A 23,724-nucleotide genomic window follows, 5' to 3' on the forward strand; every position below is an offset into this window, starting at 1 on the left:
CATCATGATATATACATGTATATTAATTATTTTTAATTAAATGGTAAGGTTTTTTTCTTACTATTTAAAGCAAAATTAAGATTTATCAATTGTGTTATATGGTATATTAAAAAGTGTTGTATGGTATTCTGTAAAGATTAAGTTAATCTACTATGATGTGACTACAAATTTGATATACAAATGTATGACATAATTTTGTAGGCGAACTGTGCCTGTGGTATCATTTTTGGAAATCAGCCTCATGAGTCATGTATCAAATTATTTTGACAGGTTGAAAATGTACAATTCTAATGTTTAATGAATACAATACAGTATTTTTAGTATACCAAACACCATTAACTTACCACGTGTACATTTTATATTTTCCGATGAAATCTGGATACCACAAAGCTCAACATCAGCAGCTAATGGGGAGACAACTCAATCACAACTTTGTCTTGATCAACAATGATCAGAAGAATGTTTTAAATCTATGACGAAAGTATTTGTCTGCTAAGAAACATTTTACATTGAATCCATGTAGTATGGCTGGAAAAAGGGCTTTAAGAGAGGAAATTAAGGTCTTTTTCTCAATAATTCGTAATTTCTTGAATGACATATGCACCCAGCAATGTAGATACTTCAAACTTTCGATTGTTACTTGTCACAAAAAAAAATCCACGATCCGACCCAAACGACAAACGATCCATATCGCAGACCGGTAGCTCGAATGACCGAACACAGGAGTTTGAAATCCTAGCACAGTAGAGCTTCTCTCGAAGAGTTCGAGAGAAGCTCTACTGTGATAGTCAAGTTTGGCATATTTATACACCTTTATTGCTAGGATTTCAAACTCCTGTGGACCGAATGACTCGTCAGTATCCGGATGACACCTGGAATGACAGAATGACACCTGAAATTTTAATTTTAGCACATATTGTTGACTTTTAAACATTGATTTTAAATTAAGAAGTAATTCATGGGGGTTGAATATATCGTGATTTTACCACGGGTTGGCACTTTAAGTCTTTATGCTAAATATTTTACCCTGAGCGAAAGTGTTGGACACTAATTGCCGTAATGCTAGGTTGGTTAGGAACCGATTGATTATGAATGTAACAATAATATTTATGTCTACGGTTATGTTGTGTTGATACATCAGTACGTTGACTGTTTTCTGTAACTGAAGAAGTGTTATTTTTACGTTAGATTTATTAAACTTTTAACCGACTTTAGTTTTGTTGCTAAATTCTCTGATATTCTTGATCATTATTAATATTATTATTTTTATTATTGCATGTGTTATTACATTGTATTACTTTTCAACAAATAATGTTCAAATCTTTTTTTAAGTATTAATAATTTTAATGTTCTTTAGATTAATACATGTACTACAGTTTTGTATGTAGTGCCAAAGGCGAGGAATAGAGTTTAATGATTAGAGGCATTTTAACCAAGTTACAAGAAAATACTTTTCACCTGAAGCATGTCAGGCATTGAAAGCTTGTATAGAATAGAATAGAATAGAATATTTTTATTTCCCAAATTACAGGGCCGATAAAGGGCATAAAATCAGTTTACAATTGATTGACATAATTGATAATAACAACAATAAACATCACAGTGTACATGTAAATGTATATTTAGTATATTAGCATTGGTCAGAATCAGAGCCAACAACAATATATAACTTCTAAAAAGGGAAATTGTAGCGTCGAACTGTTTAGTGTGCAAAAACGATGTGCATTTTGTGGCATCACTCGTTTGTGATGTCTGTCTTGAATGGTTCCACCAAAAATGCGTCGGAAAGACGTGCATACAGAAACACATACTGTATGTGCACAAGCTGCTATTGTAAATAAAATATATAATCTGTATGGAATATTGTACATGCATCATTGAATTGTTTAAGATTAAATGTTTTCAAGTTGTATTTTGATATGTTACATGTTATATATATTGGACATTATATATTACTATTCACAGCATACATTGAAATGCATTAACGTAACAATAACGCAATGTAACCATAGACACAAATATTATTGTTATGTTCATTATTAATCGGTTCCTAACCCATCCTAGCTAGCAATCCGGTAATTAGTGTCCAACATAACAATAACTTTTTATTATTGTTAGGTTTTCAACGTAATCGTAGCCAGTGCCAATTTGTTTTGTAAAGGAATTCTATTAGGATTACTTAACAAAAAGTTGTTTTGTCAAAAAGTGTTCATCTACTCTGAAACAAGAGGACACAAGACTTTCCTATTCCACACCTGATTAAGACATTAATAATGTTTCCATTTGACTTTGATGTTTGATTAATATAATTTTTGAATCGGGCATTGTGGATGCTGCAAGTTTGGTACATCAAAGGACTATTCAACATGTTCAAGCAGCTTGTATTAGAGGTCGGTCAATTTAAAACGTATCCAATCGTATCAGGTGCTTTGATGTATATATATCTGGGGACATACTAAAATAACATGTGGTACTATCCTTGAGTGAAATATTGTTGAATATGTGTAGGAGCTGCGTTTACGAGGTATGTGGCACTATGTGTGACAGTGTGTAACAAATATAAATGTCCAAGTTTAATTACATGTATCTTGCGTCTGGAATATAACCAAATCGAGTGCACCTTATTTTGAGCCACACAGAATGTAGAAGATAAACAAGTTTTCCAAATGGTACGTTTCTAAATATAAGGTAATGAAAGATTAAGAAATGAAGCAAACTCAGCTCCTTACCGGAAAAGGTAAAAACCATAAAACAGGCATGAAATAACAAAAAGGGGGAGATCGCAAAAGGTAGGCGCGGTAAGTGATTTATTTGGCCCCCAATATCAAGTCCATTATGTCAAAACGAAAAGTACTTCAAGTTAATGAATAAAAGTGTGAGAAAGTAAAATAGAACGATTTGTAGAACTTTGCTATTGAAACGCAATGGCCAGGCATGCATAGATGATAGGATGTCTTTTTTTCTGTGTTGCATTTGGTAATTTTTACTGTCTTCGTGCCATTGCCCCATATCTGTTGTTTTTTCACATGCCTACGTTAGCTAATGATAGAGCCCCCCTTTTCGCAAAACACCACCATTGCCAATCTAGTAAAACTGTATAATTGTTTTAGCTATAGGTTTCCATGAAATGAAGAGAATAAAGAGTTTTGATACGCAACATAGACTTTAACGCTGGATCAGATATTGTGTTTTGTTGTATCTCCAGATACGTTAACATGGTTAACGTCAACGTATCTGATATGAGTGTATACGTTTTAAATTGACTGACCTCTATTGCTAAAAGAATGTATTTATCAACTGTAAATTTGTATCAGCTTGAACTCAGCTTAGGACCTGCTGTTTTATAGTTATCTTGTTTGGTATTTTTCAACAATTAAAACAAAAGCATAATTTGTACTTTACATGTACATGATGTAGATATATCAAAGAAATGATAATTAACAATTAACAAATGATCAGAGGTTATCATTTTTAGATAAGAACAACAATCTTCTTCCCTTTTTATAACTATCATGTCTTGTTCAGTATACCAAATACTTCATTTTTCATTAATAATCACCATTTAACGAATATTCTTATAACATTCATAATTTGATGCACACTTTTATCAATGAATATAAATATATAATGAAAATTTGTGTCTTAAAACATCTGCTCCTAAAACCAAATATATTTCCCTCCCTTTATAACAATAAAAATCATGGCCTAAACAACTTTACAAATTATGGTGGAACTGGGAGTATGGTCATAATGACTGGTTGAAACGAGTGTAGATGAAACAACTTGCATCCCCATCCACCTGTGGTGCAGAAATTGTCTAAAACTGTTTTTTCAAGGACCATATATACATGTATTTCATGTCAGTTTTGTAAAACCTGAAGTATAATCCAAGGGCTACACCTTAATCGACATGTAGTTTCATGTGCATTATTAAGATCATCATTTCTACATTATAATGCTCCTCTTACATGTACAATGTGTCATTGTCTTCACATTATCAGTCTACAAAATAGAACAGTTATTGATTTTTTGTTGCTTTTGGTTTTGATGGAAGTATGTGTCAAGTGTACAGACACTACACTTCGCAGAAAATTTCGTGAAAATTATACCTTTCTAATTTGTTTGCAGTGCTTGCAGATATATACTTCATCCCTCTAATCATTCTAATCATTTACTTTGCTTTTTTGTGTAATAATTCATTTGATTGTTTTGCTCAAATTTTGGGCACCATGCATGATTGGTTAATAAAAAAAAAAATCTTATGGCCATAATGTTGAGTATTCAGTTGCACAAGATAAATGTGACTTACCTTTTACAGAAGGATCACCCATATTCACATTTTGACAAATGATTTTGGGGCTATTGACAACAGCATTGAAGTACTGTAAATTCGGAAATTATTGTGTGCATTAATTATTGCAATTTTCGCATTGATAAAAGTAATTTCTGAATTTACAGTATCACTGTATGTATTTGTAATTAATACTCCTAGGCTTCAGGTACATGTAAAGGATTGAATTTTATGCTTATTCTAAAATTTGTGTATTTCAAGGATGTACATAGAGAGAGAGATTACATACTGCGATGTAAAATCACAGATCATCAGTATCAGATTTTGGAATGTGTGCGTACCAGAAATGCTGAAAAATTCAAACAGTTGCTTAATATGGGTATTGATCCAGGGTTTACCACTTATAAAGGAGAAACATCATTGCATATAGTATCGGGGATGAAACCTGATGATGGTAGGCTCAATTATTTGTACATTTAACATGTTATTAAAACTTGATCATCAATTTAGGTTTTAAAACTGAAGGTATATACAATAATAAGATACGTAAAATTAAGTGATAATCAGTGGTGGCAACTTTCCAAAGTTTCATTGCAGAAGAACTCCCTGATCAGGGGAAATATTTTTTAAGTGAGATTTTTTATCTGTATCACAAACCCTGTATTGCACACAAACCTTTTGTCATTGTCTTGCAATAAAGATCTTTTAGAATAATTTAAATGAAACAACCAATATGAACTAATGCCATCACTTGGTGTTTATTATCTGTTGTTAATCATCAGTTGTTGCCTTTGGATAAAACGGGGAAAAGCTGACAAAAAATCTTTGGACTCTTTTTTTAATTCAGTAATGAAGATAGTTGATATACGTATACAACATTTTAAAGAACATTTTACTCTTAACAACAACCATAAAAATCCTATCTCTCGTATCAAACATAAACTAAAAGAACTAGCCAAGGAATTTGTTTTTGTCCCGGCTGATAAAGCTGCTAATAATATCATTATAGTTTGAGGTAAATTTTACATTGAGGTTCTGCAAAAGGAAATCACGAATTCACCAACATTCCAACTGACTTCATTTTCAGAAAATGATATCTGTAACAAACATAAACTATTAGCTACTTCTTTACAAGCAGAACCAAATACAATGAAATTCCCAACTATATACTGGCTTCCGAAGCTACACAAATCACCTTACAAATATAGATTTATTTCGTCTTCAAGTCATTGTTCCACTACTAAATTGTCTATTCTACTTACTAGTACACTTGGTACAATCAAAAACCTGATAATAAATTGTTCAAATAAGGCCTTTGAAAATAGTGGAATTAACTACTTTTGGAGTGTCAAAAACTTGTTGGAAGTACTTGATAAATTGCATGCATATATTGGTGATTTTGAATCTGTTCAAAGTTTTGATTTTTCTACCCTATATACCACTTTGCCTCATATTCTTATTAAGAAAAAATTCACACACCTAATTAAATGGGCATTTAAAAAGTCGGAATGCGAATACATATGTTCAAACTCTTTTAGGTCATTTTTTAGTAGCAACAAACAAAAGAGCTATGTCAATTGGACATGCTTTGATACTATATCTGCCCTTGAATTTTTACTTGATAACATTTTGTTCGCTTTGGAGATTCTGTATATCGTCAAGTTATCGGAATTCCAATGGGGACTAACTGTGCACCACTTAATGCGGACCTGTTTTTGTATTGTTATGAGTTACAATTTATGACTAAAATCAGCAAAGACCCATAGAAACAACATCTGATACAAAAATTTAACAATACTTTTAGATATTTGGATGATACATTGTGTATATTGGCTCTCAATAATGACAACTTCAGTATGTATACTAAAGAAATTTATCCTGTTGAACTTACTTTAAATAAAGCTAATACTAACAATGACCACTGTCCTTTCCTTGATCTTGATATCTATATCATTAACGGGAAGCTTAATACAAAAATTTATGATAAAAGAGATGATTTTTCATTTCCTATCGTTAATTATCCATTTTTAGATGGTGACGTTCCCTTGTCACCATCTTATGGTGTTTATATATCTCAACTTGTACGATTCGCTCGTGTATGTAACAACGTATTAGATTTTAGCGAGTGAAATTTATATATTACTGAAAAATTATTACACCAGGGTTTTCGATATCATAAACTAGTCAAAACATTTACTAAATTTTATCATCGGTATAAGGACATCATTCGTAAATATAATTCAACGTGCAGACATCTTATACGTTCGGGTATTTCACATCCAATCTTTTATAGTAATATTCTTTACAAAGCACAAAAATGTCAGTATTCACCTCAAAAGCTAACAAAACCTTTAAACAGACTTATTAAGAAGGGATATAGTTACGATACTGTTGTCAGGTCATTAAAGATTGCATATTTTGGCTTTAATATTGATGTCAGTAACTGCTAGTAGTCTGTTGTTATTTATGTATTATTGTCATTTTGTTTATTTTCTTTTGTTTCCTATTCTGACATCGGACTCAGACTTCTCTTTAACTGAGTTTTACTGTGCGTACTGTTGTACGTTTGTTTTTTCTACATTGGCTAGAGGTATAGGGGGAGGGTTGAGACCTCAAAAAACATGATTAACCCCGCCGCATTTTTGTGCCTGTCCCAAGTCAGGAGCCTCTGGCCTTTGTTAGTCTTGTATCATTTTTAATTTTAGTTTCTTGTGTATAATTTGGAGTTTAGTATGACGTCCATTTTCACTGAACTAGTATACATATTTGTTTGGGGGCCAGCTGAGGGACGCCTCCGGGTGCGGGAGTTTCTCGCTGCGTTGAAGACCCATTGGTGGCCTTCGGCTGTTGTCTGCTCTGTGGTCGGGTTGTTGTCTCTTTGACACATTCCCCATTTCCATTCTCAATTTTATTTGTCTGTTATATTTTACAAAAATCTGCTCCTCTGAAACTACCGGCACTGGTCTTATTGTAACCAAGCATGGGCACAATCATGCTTTGGGTATTTTAATTTTTTTACATGTCTCATGATCCCACATACCAACCCACATGGCTGCCAATGCTAAAACTAGAGGCTCCCAAGAGCCTGTGTTGCTCACCTGATTCTACTTTGGTTTTGGAAATCATGTAAAAAAAAGATTAGAATCATAACAGATACCCTAATAATGATCGAGGCCAAATTTGGTTTAATATTGGCCCCGTAATTTAATCAAAAGCAGAAGACTTTTGTAAAGTTTACAGAAATTACCAATAAATTCATTGAAATTGTAGAAAATGACTTTAAAAGGACAATAACAAATCAGCTACAAAGTAACAACACTTGGTCAGCACCTCAAAAGAAACATTCATACCATGCATATGTTTGGTTTTAATCCATTAAGCGGTTTTCTAGAAGAAGACAATAATTTTGTGTATATTTCCCGTAGGGTCCTTTGTTAAACTAAGTCCCTCGATTGCAGCCATCTTGGGTGATGGGTTTGCTACAAAGTAACAACAATTGGTCAGCACCCCATAAGGAACATTCATGCCATGTTTTATTTCATTCCATTCAGTGGTTCTCTAAAAGAAAGCATTTGTATGTATTTCCCATAGGCAGTCAGGGATATAACCCTACAGGGTTATTACAGAAAAATAACATACATTTGTTATTGTGGACTAAAAAATCAAAGAACTGTGATAACATATGTATGTTACATGTTTCAAAGGGACAATATACATCATTAGTTTAGTTAAAATGTATACAAGTTCTATTGATATTACTATTGTCTTTATGTATACTTAACTATAGAAAGATATAACAGTTCATAGTTTGCCAATCTTGCATAGTACACCTATGTTATTACAGAAAAAGTAGGCCTGGAATAACTAAAGAGTGTTATCACAGCTTCTCTATATCACTCCAAAGCATTTGCTCAGACATAAATCATGCTTAATTACAATGTATTTTAATTTATTGTAAGAAACAATGACCAGAGCATGTAATGAGGTTCTTCGCAAGCTTCCCAGTAATTCCCAAGTGTCTCATATCATAAGTTACATTCCTTTAATAACTAAGCCTTGTTATTACAGCTTAGTTTATCCCTTAAAAACCTTGTCTCATTGATTTACCATGGTTAATCAAAAATGTATTAATTTAATTAAAAAATTAGTTATCAAGGCTATGCATTTAGTTTCTGTGCAAAGTCTCTATAGAGTTCCCTAGAGCCCACTATAAATTAAAATATTTTTGATTTATTTTACAAATAACAAACATATGTTATTACAGATTTAGAAAATTTAAGGAATAAAGAGTAGACAAATCATGAAAGTATCTGTAATAACACACACAAGTTATTTTCTGTAATAACCCTATAGAGTTATATCTCTGACTGATAGGGTCCTATGTTAAACTTAGTCCCTGCTGGCGGCTATCTTGGATGATTGATCGCCTACAAAGTTACAACACTTGGTCAGCACCTCATAAGCAACATTCATGCCATGTTTTATTTCATTCCATTCAGTGGTTCTCTAAAAGAAGACATTTGTATGTATTGTCCATAGTGTCCTATGTTAAAGGAAGTCCCCTGCTGGCAGCCATCTTGGATGATGAATCACCTACAAAGTTACAATACGTGGTCAGCACCTCATAAGCAACATTCATGTCATGTTTTATTTCATTCCATTCAGTGGTTCTCTAAAAGAAGACATTTGTATGTATTTCCCATAGGGTCCTATATTAAACTAAGTCCCCCTCTGGCGGCCATCTTGGATGATGGATCAGCTTCAAAGTAACAACACTTGGTCACCACCTCATAAGGAACATTTATGCCATGTTTAGTTTCATTCCATTTAGTGGTTCTCTAAAAGAAGACATTTGTATGCATTTCCTATAGGGTCCTATGTTAAACTAAGTCCCTCTCTGGTGGCCATCTTGGATGATGGATCGCCTACAAAGTTACAACACTTGGTCAGCACCTCATAAGGAACATTCATGCTATGTTTGGTTTCATTCCATTCAGTGGTTCTCTAGAAGAAGACATTTGTATGTATTTCCCATAGGGTCCTATATTAAACTAATACCCCCTCTGGCGGCCATCTTGGATGATGGATCAGCTTCAAAGTAACAACACTTAGAAAACCACAGAGCACATCGAAATATATGTTAGATAATTTGGCAGGAAATATGTATGTACAATATATATTATATGTAGGGCAAATAATTCGGGTAGACTTTGTAAGATGTAAGATGTAACACCACCAACTTGGGGCCCAGTCTAAAAGAACATACCGGAAAGTAGTTCCTACGCATACATGTAGGTGTAAGTATCAAACTATGTACAATATATTTTGGTAATTTAGATATAAAATGAAAGGTGAAGGACAAGTGATCACCTTCTGACTGATAATTTTGAATAATACAAAAATGTATGAATGAATTCTAAAATTGAGGGTATATATTGCCTGTTAGTATAAAATTGTATTAATATTTTTAGCATCACTGGAAATTTTGAGTCTGTTAGTATATTTTGGAACATCTTTGAATACCATGGACAGATTTGGACAAACACCTCTACACCATGCAGCCAGGATATCAGCGCAGAATGTTAAAATACTATTGGAAGGAGGAGCAAATAGTGATCTGATGGATAATTCAGGTATACATGTTTGCTTAACATCCGATTGGAAATATTTCAAACATATCCAGGACAAGAAATAATAATATTTAACAATAAACCCATTAGGATCTGTACAATTTTTCAACTGGGATGAAGAGGGGGTAGTATGGATAGTTATTTGAAAAATGGCTATTTTGGATAGGGCAAAATAAAAATTGAACAGAGAGAGTACCCTCAGATTCAGGTTTCAGTATTGTACAGATCCCTTTGCAGAAAGTTTGCCATTTGCAGTCCCCCAGTGATCAAATGAGTAAGATGAAATGTTGGCATGATTTTGATTAGTTCTTTCACATAATTGGATCAAAGAAGTTAGCAGTTACAACAGCTGATATCTTCGTGAAAAGAATTTGAAGAAATCCATATAAAACTTTTAGGGTCTGAGCTCAAAATAAGGGTTGGTCAGGAAACCCTGAACACACATTTTTATACGACCCTAAAAATTAAAAATTTTTTGGTCGTATATTGGTATGACGTTGGCGTCGTCGTCGTCGTTGTTGTCGTCGTCGTCGTCGTCGTCCGGCGTCGTCCGAAGACACATTGGTTTTCGCACTCTAACTTTAGTTTAAGTTAATGGATCTCCATGAAATTTTACCATAAGGTTCAATACCACGAAAGGAAGGTTGGGATTGATTTTGGGGGTTATGGTACCAACAGTTAAGGAATTAGGGGCCAAAAAGGGGCCAAAAATAAGCATTTTTGTAACTTCCAGACAATAACTTGTGTGTAAGTGTATGGATCTCTCTGACATTGTACCACAAGGTTCCATATCACATAGGGAAGGCTGTAATTGATTTTGGGGGTAATTGCCTCAAAATTTTAGGAATTAGGGGCCAAAAAAGGGGCAAAAAACAAGCATTTTTCTAGTTTCATGACAATTACTTGTGTGTAAGTGTTTGGATATTTCTTAAATTGTACTACAAGGTTCCATATCACAAAGGGAAAGCTGGAATTGAGTTTGGGGGTAATTGCCCGAAACGTTTAGGAATTGGGGGCCAAAAAGGGGCCAAAAATAAGCATTTTTCTAATTTCCAGACAATAACTTTTGTTCAATTGTATGGATCTCTCTGAAATTGTACTGCAAGATACCATACCACAAAGGGAAGGCTGGGATTGAGTTTGGGGGTGATGAATCATAAGGGGGTTCAAAAAATTTGGGGGGGGGGGGTTTCTTTTTTTTCTTTTTTTCCTTTTTTTTTTCTTTTAAAATTTTCCATTTTAAGTTGGTTATTTCTGATTTATATTTAAAAGCAAATAATAATGATATGGTAGGAAATACACACCAAACAGGATGTGTAAATTATTATACAATAAGTATTGTGCAATAGCAAGAAATTTTCAATTGCACAGTATTGCACAATAGCAAGAAATCTTCAATTGCACAGTATTGCGCAATAGCAAGAAATCTTCAATTGCACAGTATTGCGCAATAGCAAGAAATATCCAATAGCACAATATTGCGCAATAGCAAGAAATTGTCAATTGTACAGTATTGCGCAATAGCAAGAAATATTCAATTGCACAGTATTGTGCAAAAGAATATACTTTGTATAAATTGCTTATTTCTTGATCAATTTCAATGGGGTTTTATTCTTGAATTCTTGGGGTTCTTTAATATGCTGAATCTAACCATGTATTAAGTTTTTGGATTTTGGGCCCTGTTTTTAAATTGGTCCAAAGGGTCCAAAATTTAACTTTGTTTGATTTCATCAAAAATTGAATTATTGGGGTTCTGTGATATGCCAAATCTAACCGTGTATTTAGATTCTTAATTTTTGGTTCTGTTTTCAAATTGGTCTACATAAAGGTCCAAAGGGTCCAAAATTAAACTTAGTTTGATTTTAACAAAAATTGAATATATGGGGTTCTTTGATATGCTGAATCTAACCATGTATTTAGATTTTTGATTATGGGCCCAGTTTTCAAGTTGGTCCAAATCGGGGTCCAAAATTAAACTTTATTTGATTTCAACAAAAATTGAATATATGGGGTTCTTTGATATGCTAAATCTAACCATGTATTTAGATTTTTGATTATGGGCCCAGTTTTCAAGTTGGTCCAAATCGGGGTCCAAAATTTAACTTTGTTTGATTTCAACAAAAATTGAATATATGGGATTCTTTCATATGCTGAATATAACCGTGTATTAAGTTTTTGGATTTTGGGCCGCGTTTTTAAATTGGTCCACATTGAGGTCCAAAGGGTCCAAAATTTAACTTTGTTTGATTTCATCAAAAATTGAATTAATGGGGTTCTTTGATATGCCGAATCTAACCGTGTATTTAGATTCTTAATTTTTGGTTCCGTTTTCAAATTGGTCTACATAAAGGTCCAAAGGGTCCAAAATTAAACTTAGTTTGATTTTAACAAAAATTGAATTTTTAGGGTTCTTTGATATGCTGAATCTAAACATGTGTTTAGATTTTTGATTATGGGCCCAGTTTTCAAGTTGGTCCAAATCGGGGTCCAAAATTAAACTTTATTTGATTTCAACAAAAATTGAATATATGGGGTTCTTTGATATGCTGAATCTAACCATGTATTTAGATTTTTGATTTTTGGGCCCCGTTATCAACTTTGTCCACATTGAGATCAAAAGGGTCCAAAATTAAACTTTGTTTGATTTTCATCAAAAATTGAATTCTTGGGGTTCTTTGATATGCTGAATCTAACCATGTATTTAGATTTTGGATATTGGACCATAATAGGTGAATGTCCAATTTAAAATTTTTAAGTTCTTAGACCACATTCATTCTGTGTCAGAAACCTATGCTGTGTCAAATATTTAATCACAATCCAAATTCAGAGCTGTATCAAGCTTGAATGTTGTGTCCATACTTGCCCCAACTGTTCAGGGTTCGACCTCTGCGGTCGTATCAAGCTGCGCCCTGCGGAGCATTTTATTAAGCCTTAGAATCTATTGTATTGAGATTTTCAAGAATGTCCCTTTTGTGCATTAATTCAGTGGAAACCATAAAATTTCTAAGAGCAACACAACACCAAAATCTCAAAAGAAAAAAAAAACATAAAGAGGCAATAGCAAACATATTATGATATTGTAATTTCAGAAATTTGTGTGTGCATTTATTTTTGCAATGGTTGAACAATGGACAAAACTGTGTGATTAATTATTGCAACTTCAGGAAATGCTGCTTACAAACAATGCTATCATAGATAAAAATGCAAGTTTTTAATTTTGTGAGACCTATTTTGTCACAATTTTTACAATAATAAAAAACATTGCAAACATTTTTGAATTTACAGTATAAAATAATGTGGCACAATGTTAAAATGGAACCTTCTACCTGTAGCTGCAGTTAAATGTACTACTCTTGACTGTTCTCAACAATCATCTAAACATCTAAATAAAACCTACACTGTATTTAGTTGTAACCACAATGTATAGTACAAAAACAAAAGAAAAAGGAAATTACGTTTAAATTTTTATTCTATTTTGTATATAGTGATATATGATGACATGTCCTGTTCGTCAGTTTTTTTTTTCAAATGATAGTTGCAGTGAACAGATCCGATTATTTAACAAATTATGATATTATGACATGCTTGCATTGGATTGGCCATACACCACATGCTCAAATTCTATTTACATCTTTATTTAAACAAAAAATATAAGATCACTTGCAGATTGAAAATCAGATAACATTTTACTGATGAGCATTGACTTAAATTGTTACTCTCAAGACTCAGGATTTACTTTAGCTGTTGATCAAATGGTCCAAATTAAACAAATTTAGCCCTCAAATAACTTCTTTTACTGCTTTGAACTAGCAAGCTCTTCAGTTTTTATCAAGCTATGGGTACTCAAATCAATTATTAAAAGACTTATGTGTATGATTCTGTACTTGTAGGAAGAACAGCATTGATGGAAGCTTGTAACAGTTGTCCACAGGATGCTTTGACCATTGTCCAGTACTTGATGGACAGAGGCTGTAATATATATAGCACTGACCAAGATGGTTGTTCAGGTATTAAGATATTAAGCATAATACATATTCTAAGGAAAATATCATTACTGGTAAGTTACATAGAAACACAGGATGTCCGTCTGTCTGTCCGTCCGTCGGTCCATCCGTCCGGTCTTATTAGCGCTCTCACATGTACAATTCTTGCTAGATTTTTATGAAACTCAAATCATAGGTTTTGTATCAGCAATGTCTTGTACGAGTTCAAAAATCAATGCCGATCAATTATTTTTGAAAGAGTTATGCCCCTTGGAAACATTAATTATATGGAAAATTGCATCCTTGGCGCTCTCAATCGTTCAATTCTTGCCAGATTTTTATGAAACTTATATCATAGGTTTATATTAGCAATGTCTCGGACGAGTTTGAAAATCAGTGCTGATCAATTACTTTTAAAAGAGTTATGCCCCTTGGAAACATTAATTATATGGAAAATTGCATCGTTAGCACTCTCATGTGTTCAATTTTTGCCAGATTTTTATGAAACTTATATAGTAGGCTCATATCATCAATGTCTTTGATGAGTTTGAAAATCAGTGCTGATCAAAAAAATTTTAAAGAGTTATGCCCTTGGAAATATTAATTATATGGAAAATTGCCTTATGAGTGCTCTAATATTTACAATTCTTGACAGATTTTTATGAAATTTATATTATAGGTTTATATCAGCAATGTCTTTGACAAGTTTAAAAATCAGTGCCGATCAATTATTTTAAAAAGAGTTATGCCCCTTGGAAATATTGATTATATGGAAAATTACATTGTTAGCGCTCTCATATGTACAATTCTAGCCAGAATTTTATGAAACTTATATCATAAGTTTATATCAGCAATGTCTTTGACACTTTCAAAAATAAGTTCTGATCAAATATTTTTGACGAATTATTCCCCTTGAAAATATTGATTATAATGGAAATCACATTGCATTTGCTCTGAAGCCTTCATTTCTCTAAGATATTAATAAAAAGTCTTACAGAACAAAAAAAAAGTGCTTTGTTTAGTTATTGCTCTTGTACCTTTGATAGATAAAATATGTTCAATGCGGGGGACATTGGAACTCTGTTCTTTTATATATTTAGGCTACAGGTTGATATAATAACATTAAAAACTCACAGTCCAAAAAAAAGAAATATATGGGTCAAGTGAAATAACTTTCTAATGAGTCATAACAACAGAGTTGGTGTCTTTGAATAACAAATTTTTGCTGAAAACCCTTGACGACAGACTTGACAAGTGGATCTTAAAAATGCATATCTTAAAAAAAATCCATTCTCTTTGTGTATTATCAAGGGCAATTCGTCTTCAACCTCTGAAAATTTTTAGTTTGCCCTTCCGCCAAATATGTATTAAGAATTTTTTCTTGGTGTTTTTGAACTTTCAAAAATTCCCCCTGACAACCGATCAGACAGTAGTTTTAAGTTGACAAAAGGCCTAAAAGTATATTAAACAATGTTTAATAGCTAGTAAAATCATTTGTCTTTAAAAAATACAATTTGCATATAAGGATCGTGATGATGCTATGTGGATAAATTTATCGGTTTTCAAGAGCTAAATCGACAGCACGTCAACCCTACAATGGCTTCCATTTTAAGATTGAAAAAAATTTGGTGGTGTAATTGGGAGATAATTTTGACGAAGTAGAATCCTAACTGCCATGGCAAATATTACTTCCTTATCAAGAAGAGAATATATTGATGTGATATGAATATAAACCCTGCTTTGTACAAGAAGACACTGTTAGCCAGGTTTTTAATGTGTAATGTTCTAGTAATACAAGTTAATAGTCCCCAGGAAGACATGTCACCATAATCTGACATACTCTTCTGACTCGATTCAGCCAGATTTTGCTCTTACTCCTAAATGCTGCATGCTTAGGGAGAAGCAACAAATACCAGTTTTCCAGTCTTTGGTTTGATCTGGCCTGGGATCAAACCAACATTATTCAAAATGCTTTGAGTGCAACATGTTGCTGAAGAAAAGAGTTTTAATTTTGTTGCAAATTTTGCATCAAAGGAAATCTTTAATCCAAATGAATCAATTTGAATCTGAAAGACAGAATATAAATTTAATTTCAATGGATTTTTGTTTTGGTTAAGAATATCACTTTCATGCAATTTTGGAGTTAACAATGGTTAATGCTAAAATTTGTCAAAATCTATCAAAATTACAGTTTTGAGCTACATTTATGTGCTGCAGATTACTTTAGAAATATTGCATTTTTTTTATGTGATGATATGTGTTAAAATACACTGTGATTTTGTGAGAGCCTCAATGTATGTATACTAAGTTGTGATATTGTGAATTTTAGTGAAGATTGAAATATTCTGAAAAATAGCCTGTATGTGAAATGAATTCAAGGGAAATGAGCCTAATCTTTTTAATATGTTTCTAAATTTTATGTAAGCAAATATATCTAGTTTTCAACAAATGTTCAACACAAAAAAAAGATACCTATTTTAGGAATGTGATGTCATCATTTAATGACATATTGGTACCTGTGGTATCTGTCAGATGTTGAGGAAACCTATATTTGCATTAGAATATAAATTTCAAAAATAGACTTTAAAATAGTGGATTTCTGTCATTGTCTGTAGTACAGTGAATGATTGGGATTTCAAGTGGCATTGGTTCATATATAATTCATATATAATTCATACTTAGAAAAGGAAGAAACAATTCAGAATGTATAGACAAAATCACAATATGTTTGGTAGTTTGGTTGGCCTTACACACCCTCTACGCTGCTTGCTATGGGAAGTCACGAAATAAATCAAAGATTAGGTAGTTTTTAATATTAATGTATTCATAATTATCATGTAAAAATAATTACACTAGTTGCCCTAATTTTTTTTTTTTAATTTTTAGTAAGACTTTCTGTAAACGAATATTTAAGAAAAATCTTTGAATTTTTTTATGGTACTTTGTACTAAATCAGTAAAGCAATTTTATTCATAGAAGCCAGTTTTTGGGTGTGCTGAAAAATTGTTGTGGATGTAGTTTAAGATATTAATCATGACAGTGCTATGAAAAATGGGGAAAATGGTACAGTACAAATTTATACTCTAATTTAGTAATGGGCAACATATTTATGAAGAGATTAATTTAGATTTCAACTCAAGTTAGATTTTTAAATATATACCATTTTTGATTTAAATTCTTGGTTTGCCATGAAGAGTAAAATCCATAGAATTTAATATGTAGTCCACACAATGTGAATTTTTCAAATAATTTTATCAAATAAGGTCATTGTCTATAGGAATAATACAAATGTTATTGTTGTTAATTTTTGTATGGTACTTTTTCAGCATTGCATTACATCTGTATGAATAAATCCCAGCTAGTTTCCATCAAAACAGAAATTGTTTATAAACTATTGTATGCTGGATTGTCTGCTACAGCTACAGATAAAACAGGTATGGACTCTTTTATTTTCATACATGTGTATTGAAAATCGTTGCCATTTGCAGTGGCTAATCCAGGGTTCGAGGAAAGTGGTGTAATTGTCTGTTATGGTAAAATTGGGGAGGAGGGGGGGTGGGGAATTGAAAACTTTAAGCCTAAAAAAGATATTTTTTTCCAATAAAAGGGGTGGAGGAGTACACTCTTTAGCCACCCACCTGATCTGCTACTGATTGGTATAAAAATTAATTCACAAAATATTTTGATTGGGGTTTAAAAATTTATGCTTCCCTCTTTAAAAGTTGCAAAGTATTTTGAGGTACTTCGGTCTATCTGTCCTTCCTTCACAACTTTCTTAAATAGATTGTTCTGTGCAACTGGACATCACAATGGTTAGAAAATTATGATTGTGAGTTGAAAATTGCAACATTTTTTCACATATCAATCTTACTTAGCAGTTTCCTACACAAAAATATCTTGCGAAAACAATTTGTATAAGTTTGGAACTTTATTGAGATTGGTTTCTAAGCAACTTTTCATTGATTTGAAATTTGAATTTAAAATTTTCCATGATATTGATTAGTTGTGGGGTGCAATGCATATTTTATTCTTTTTCTCACAATGAGAATGGGTAACTATATTTGCTCTGAATATTTCCTTCTTTTTACTGTGGATTCATTCATTTCCATTGCACCAATTTAATTGGAACTATTTGACTGAAACCACCAATTAACTCTGTATAGGAGTTATTACCCTTCAAAGATTTTTTTTGTAAATAATCTTGTCAATGAAACTATATTTAAATTTTTTTAATGGATTGAATTATAAACGCAGCAGTCCGCCCAATGACTTATATTTAGTAATACTCTAAATATAACATAATAGATACACAAAAACTGTAAACAGCAATAATGATCAGCCATACAAGATTCACACAAATGCCAGTACCAGAGTTCGCGAAAACTTATTTTGACCCGTCGGTCATGGGACCGACAAAGCATGATTATTTGTCAGTCCTACAAAATTTTAGCCAGTCCTACAAAATCTGTCAATTTTATCCTGAAATAAAATTAATAACATATTTTATCGAAAAATAACTTTATTAATATTAGTTTTATTCTTCGCACCCACAGGCAAATTAACAATGAAGGACCAGTTCAGGTCTTCTGATTGTTCTTATTTAAAGTCATCTTCACTATCCATTTCATCATCTGAATCACTTTCTCGGCTGTTACAGTATTTGTTTGCTCCATTATAGGGTTCAATCGCCAATTGTTTGCCAGGGATGGCTCTATGAACAAATTTAGTAGGCCACGTGTAGATTGCCGCTTTGGTTTGTTTATAATAAATCCGTAAACCAGTACCGGAAATTGGCAGTGGGTACATCTGATAACCGATGTAAACACTTATTGGAAACAGTTGCGGTACATCTAATAACCGATGTAAAAAAGTGCCGAAATATGCACTACAACGGCCGTTTTTACATCAGTCATCCGGACCGTCACTAGCCTTCAAAATACTGGTCCGAGCCTCATTTTGACCGACAGGACCGACAGGACCGACCATTTTCGCGAACTCTGCAGTACAATTAACTCCACATAGTTGTAATATTTAAGGAACGACTTGTGACAAATTTTAGAGTATTTGCCGATTATCATGCAAACTATACAAGAAAGACAGAAATAAAAGTTTGCCTTGATTTTACATGAAAGTATACCCAAAAAGCTGCATGTATGAAAATAAGTAATTAGTTTCAGGAAGAAGATTTAAAATGAATATCAAAATGGCATTTTTGTCGAGCCTGAGACTTTTGTCGCAGAAAGCTCGACATAGGGATAGTGATCCGGTAGCGGCAGCTACGGCGGCGGCATTAGCTAACTTCTTAAAACCTTTACATTTTAGAAGGTGGAAGATCTGGATGCTTCATACTTTGTATATGGATGCCTCATGTTACGAAGTTTCCGTCAGTCACATGTCCAATGTCCTTGACCTCATTTTCATGGTTCAGTGACTACTTGAAAAAAAAGTTAAGATTTTTTGTTATGTTAAATTCTCTCTTATTATAAGTAATAGGATAACTATATTTGGTATGTGCATACCTTGCAAGGTCCTCATGTCCGTCAGACAGTTTTCACTTGACCTCGACCTCATTTCATGGATCCGTGAACAAGGTTAAGTTTTGGTGGTCAAGTCCATATCTCAGATACTATAAGCAAAAGGTCTAGTATATTTGGTGTATGGAAGGACTGTAAGGTGTACATGTCCAACTGGCAGGTGTCATCTGACCTTGACCTCATTTTCATGGTTCAGTGGTTATAGTTAAGTTTTTGTGTTTTGGTCTGTTGTTCTTATACTGTATGCAATAGGTCTACTATATTTGGTGTATGGAATGATTGTAAGGTGTACATGTCTAGCTGGCAGGTGTCATCTGACCTTGACATCATTTTCATGGTTCAGTGGTCAAAGTTAAGTTTTTGAGTTTTGGTCTTTTTTTCTAATACTATATGCAATAGTTCAACTATATTTGGTGTATGGAAATATTTTATGATCTATATGTCAGTCAAGCAGGTTTTATTTGACCTTGACCTCATTTTCAAGGTTCATTGCTCAGTGTTAAGTTTTTGTGTTTTGGTCTGTTTTTCTTAAACTATAAGCAATAGGTCAACTATATTTGTTGTATGGAAGAATTGTTAGCTGTACATGCCTGCTTAGCATGGTTCATCTGACCTTGACCTCATTTTCATGGTTCATTGGTCAATGTTTAGTTTACTTGGTTAATGTTAAGTTTATGTGACAGTTGTAATTAATAAAGCTATATATTTAGGACTATCAACATAATATCAATGATTAGTAAAGAAGGCGAGACATTTCAGCGTGTGCACTCTTGTTATAACAGGAGCAATTCAGGTCTTAGAAGCTTATTATTGTATCCTTCTACTGCAACAAAAGCAGCCTTCACAATTACTAATTTAACATAATCATTCCTTGTGAAGGATACACAATAACAAATGGACTCATTTAAGTTTGAATTTACAATAGATTTTTCAAGAATGTTAAGTTTTTTTTCAAGCAGACTACACAAGATGGCACTTCTAGTTCCATACTACCTTTCTTATGCTTATGTTGTAATTGTCCAGACATATCTACAGATTTGTTTGACGTGTTCTAAGCTATCATTTGGTCTTTTCACAATTGATTTATATACATATGTTTTTCTACCCCTCCTATAATAGTAGAAGAGCATTATGTATTTTGGTCTGTTTGTCCATCAATGAGTTCATCTGTCTGTTCATCCATCATGTTTCTTGTTAAAGATTTTGGCTAAGGTAGTTAACCATGAAGCAATGGTCACATCAACTTAAAACTAGATACACATGCTCCTTATGAAGTTAACTTTTGTAATTGTGTGCCAAAATATGGTTTTGACCCTAATTCAGCGGTTCACTGAACATGCAAATGTGATAGTGCGAACAGGGCATGGTCTCATATGGACACATCTTCTTTTCTACTGAGGGTCCTCGGTGGCCGAGTTGCCTAAGTAGTTACTACTGTAAATCACTAGCCAGTCAACACTGAGGTTGTGAGTTCGAACCCCGCTCGTGCGGGTGCACTCGACTCCAATCTTAATTGACTAGGATTGTCAGTTTTCCTATCACAGGTCGGTGGTTTTCTCCGGGCACTCCGGCTTCCTCCACCAATAAAAACTGGCCGCCACGAAATAGCCCAAAAGTGGTGCATAAAAGTGGTGTTAAAACACCAAAAATCAAATCAAAAATCTTTTCTACTGAAATAAATAAAGTTGGAAAAAATTTAAGATGAATATTTTATAAATTGTCTCCTTTTACAGGTAAAATGGCCATTTGTTATGATTTTGAGCAGTACCTTTGTAGAAGATCAAACTCAAATTCACCTATAAAGCTTGTTGATGATAAGTTGAAGGTCACACAAGCATTAATACAAGGAGGATCAAATTACAACAGGAAAAATCAACGACATCCAAAATCAATAAAAGATGCAGTAGTGCTTTACAATTCACCAAGTTTAACTTCTTTACTTGTGGAATTTCGACCTGTTTTGAGTGTGTCATCATTGAAGTCCATCAGAGAAAATGTTTTAACTGGTGATGGTCATGATGAGTTGTTGAGACACCTGACAGATTTAACACACAAAGTTCAGTCATTGAAGTTCATATGCAGAATAAATATAAGAGATACATTGAAAGGTAAATGTCTGCCAAAAATAGGCTTATTACCTCTACCTAGAACATTAAAAGAGTATTTATCACTTATAGAATAATTAAATGATAGTGAAGAATTTGTTGTATTATTTTATTACACCACAAGCAGATTTTATCTTGCTGTACCATTAACCATACTGATAATGTGTGGTAATTGTGTGTACTTTGTCTCTCACTGTCAAAAAGGATGTGACACTTGGAAATAAAAAGGCACATCAAGATAATAGAGTATACACGAGGAAAGTCAAATCTTTTGATAATCAGGGGTACATTATAGGCATGTAAACTTCGCATGTTAATGGCATTTTGAATCCAAATGCATCTGGATTAAATGAATGAATAAAATTATTATTGACCTTTAAAAAGTATTTCACAATACCACCTTACTGGAAATGTATCCCATATAGCAAATCCTTTCTCCACATTCCTAGAGTACACTTGAATTTCTGTTTTATCATTTCTGTTATAAAGATTTAAATGATTACCATTCATGCAATCCAATTTCCTTAATTGAAAAAAAAGGTTTTATATGCATGTTTTTTTTTAAAACTGCTCGACTTAAGTGATTGATTGTTGCTTGGTTAACGTCCATAGACAATTATTTAATGCATATTCAGGACCAGACTAATTTGTGCTTAATTTTACTATTAATTATGACAAAGTAATAAAAGAAATTTTACAATATTATTGAATTATTGACTCAAACATGTCAAACTGAGCTAAATATTCTGATCTTTTCCAGCTTATAGTATTTCATCAACTTTTTCTATTTTTGACCATGTTGGATGAAGTCCAAAACCAGCTTATAGCATGGTAATGTCAGGGGAATGGGTAGACGGGGAAAAGTGGGTACCTGCTTTAACCCAGATCCCTGAAAATTCACAGGAAGATTGCACATATTTTGAAGTTGTGGACCTGCTTTTATGGAATTATTTGAGGATATTTTTGACGTTTTTCCAGACTTTGGAACGTAGTAATTTTTCAGAAAAATTTATGAAAGAGGGTACAAGTTTTCTAAAATCTCCTACAGTTTTCAGCCAAGATTGCTAAGACTTCTATTATGGAATTGTTTGAAGAATTTTGTCATATTTTTCTGGACTAACATGTTTAACCCCACCACATTCAGTATATTCCTGTCCCAAGTCAGGAGCCTGTAATTCAGTGGTTGTCGTTTGTTGCTGTATATCATATTTGTTTTTCATTCATTATTTTGTACATAAATCAGGCCGTTAGTTTTCTCATTTGAATTGTTTTACATTTGTTATTTCGGGGCCTTTTATAGCTGACTATGCGGTATGGGTTTTACAAATTGTTGAAGGCAGTACGGTGACCTATAGTTGTTAATTTCTGTATCATTTGGTCTCTTGTGGAGAGTTGTCTCATTGGCAATCATACCACATCTTTTTATGCCCCACCTAGGGGCATTATGTTTTTCGGTCTGTGCGTCCGTCCGTCCTTTCGTCCGTCTGTCCCGCTTCAGGTTAAAGTTTTTGGTCAAGGTAGTTTTTGATGAAGTTGAAGTCCAATCAACTTGAAACTTAGTACACATGTTCCCTATGATATGATCTTTCTAATTTGAATGCCAAATTAGAGTTAATTTGAATGCCAAATTAGAGTTTTGACCCCAATTTCACCGTCCACTGAACATAGAAAATGATAGTGCGAGTGGGGCATCTGAGTACTATGGACACATTCTTGTTTATTTTTATATTTGGGACTTATTGATTTCCAATATTAACTTTCCAGGTGGACAGAACTTAGTTATTTCATGTATTAACTTTTCCATTGGACAGAACTTAGTTATTTCCTGTATTAACTTTAAAGGTGGACAGAACTTAGTTATTTCCTGTATTAACTTTTCCATTGGACAGAACTTAGTTATTTCCTGTATTAACTTTACAGGTGGACAGAACTTAGTTATTTCCTGTACTAACTTTACAGGTGGACAGTTATAAGTATTCCAAGGATTTGAGTCAATTGCCAGTTTCTTCTATCGTTATTATTTAGTTACTTCACCTTTTTAAAATATGGTTTTTTTATGCCCCTGCCATCCCGAAGGGCGCTTTAAGTGTTAACCTTGTCTATCTGAACATCCCTCCATCCGTCCGTCTGTCTGTACGTCCCAAAATTAGTGTCCATCCTGTAACTTTAGTTTGCCTCAAA

At 33.1% G+C, this 23,724-nt stretch overlaps 1 protein-coding gene across 1 annotated transcript; it reads left to right on the plus strand.

Moving 5' to 3' along the window:
- The first annotated feature begins 463 nt into the window (after positions 1 to 463).
- On the plus strand, positions 464 to 21,638 carry LOC127728111 (ankyrin repeat and SOCS box protein 18-like). Its single transcript, XM_052235341.1, has 6 exons — positions 464 to 560; positions 4,553 to 4,745; positions 9,763 to 9,924; positions 13,812 to 13,928; positions 17,231 to 17,338; positions 21,172 to 21,638. The coding sequence occupies exons 1-6, from the start codon at positions 525 to 527 to the stop codon at positions 21,618 to 21,620; spliced, it is 1,065 nt and encodes a 354-aa protein (XP_052091301.1). The 5' UTR covers positions 464 to 524; the 3' UTR covers positions 21,621 to 21,638.
- The last annotated feature ends 2,086 nt before the right edge of the window (positions 21,639 to 23,724 follow it).

The sequence above is a fragment of the Mytilus californianus genome, unplaced genomic scaffold (assembly GCF_021869535.1).
Source record: "Mytilus californianus isolate M0D057914Y unplaced genomic scaffold, xbMytCali1.0.p SCAF_2, whole genome shotgun sequence".
Taxonomy (NCBI): Eukaryota; Metazoa; Mollusca; class Bivalvia; order Mytilida; family Mytilidae; genus Mytilus; species Mytilus californianus.

Excerpts from the sequence above, each read along its gene's own strand:
- LOC127728111 (XM_052235341.1), top strand. The coding sequence starts at position 525 with ATGGCTGGAAAAAGGGCTTTAAGAGAGGAAATTAAG. Across the intron at positions 4,746-9,762 it reads GGGGATGAAACCTGATGATG|CATCACTGGAAATTTTGAGT; the intron begins GTAGGCTCAATT and ends TAATATTTTTAG. Across the intron at positions 9,925-13,811 it reads TGATCTGATGGATAATTCAG|GAAGAACAGCATTGATGGAA; the intron begins GTATACATGTTT and ends CTGTACTTGTAG.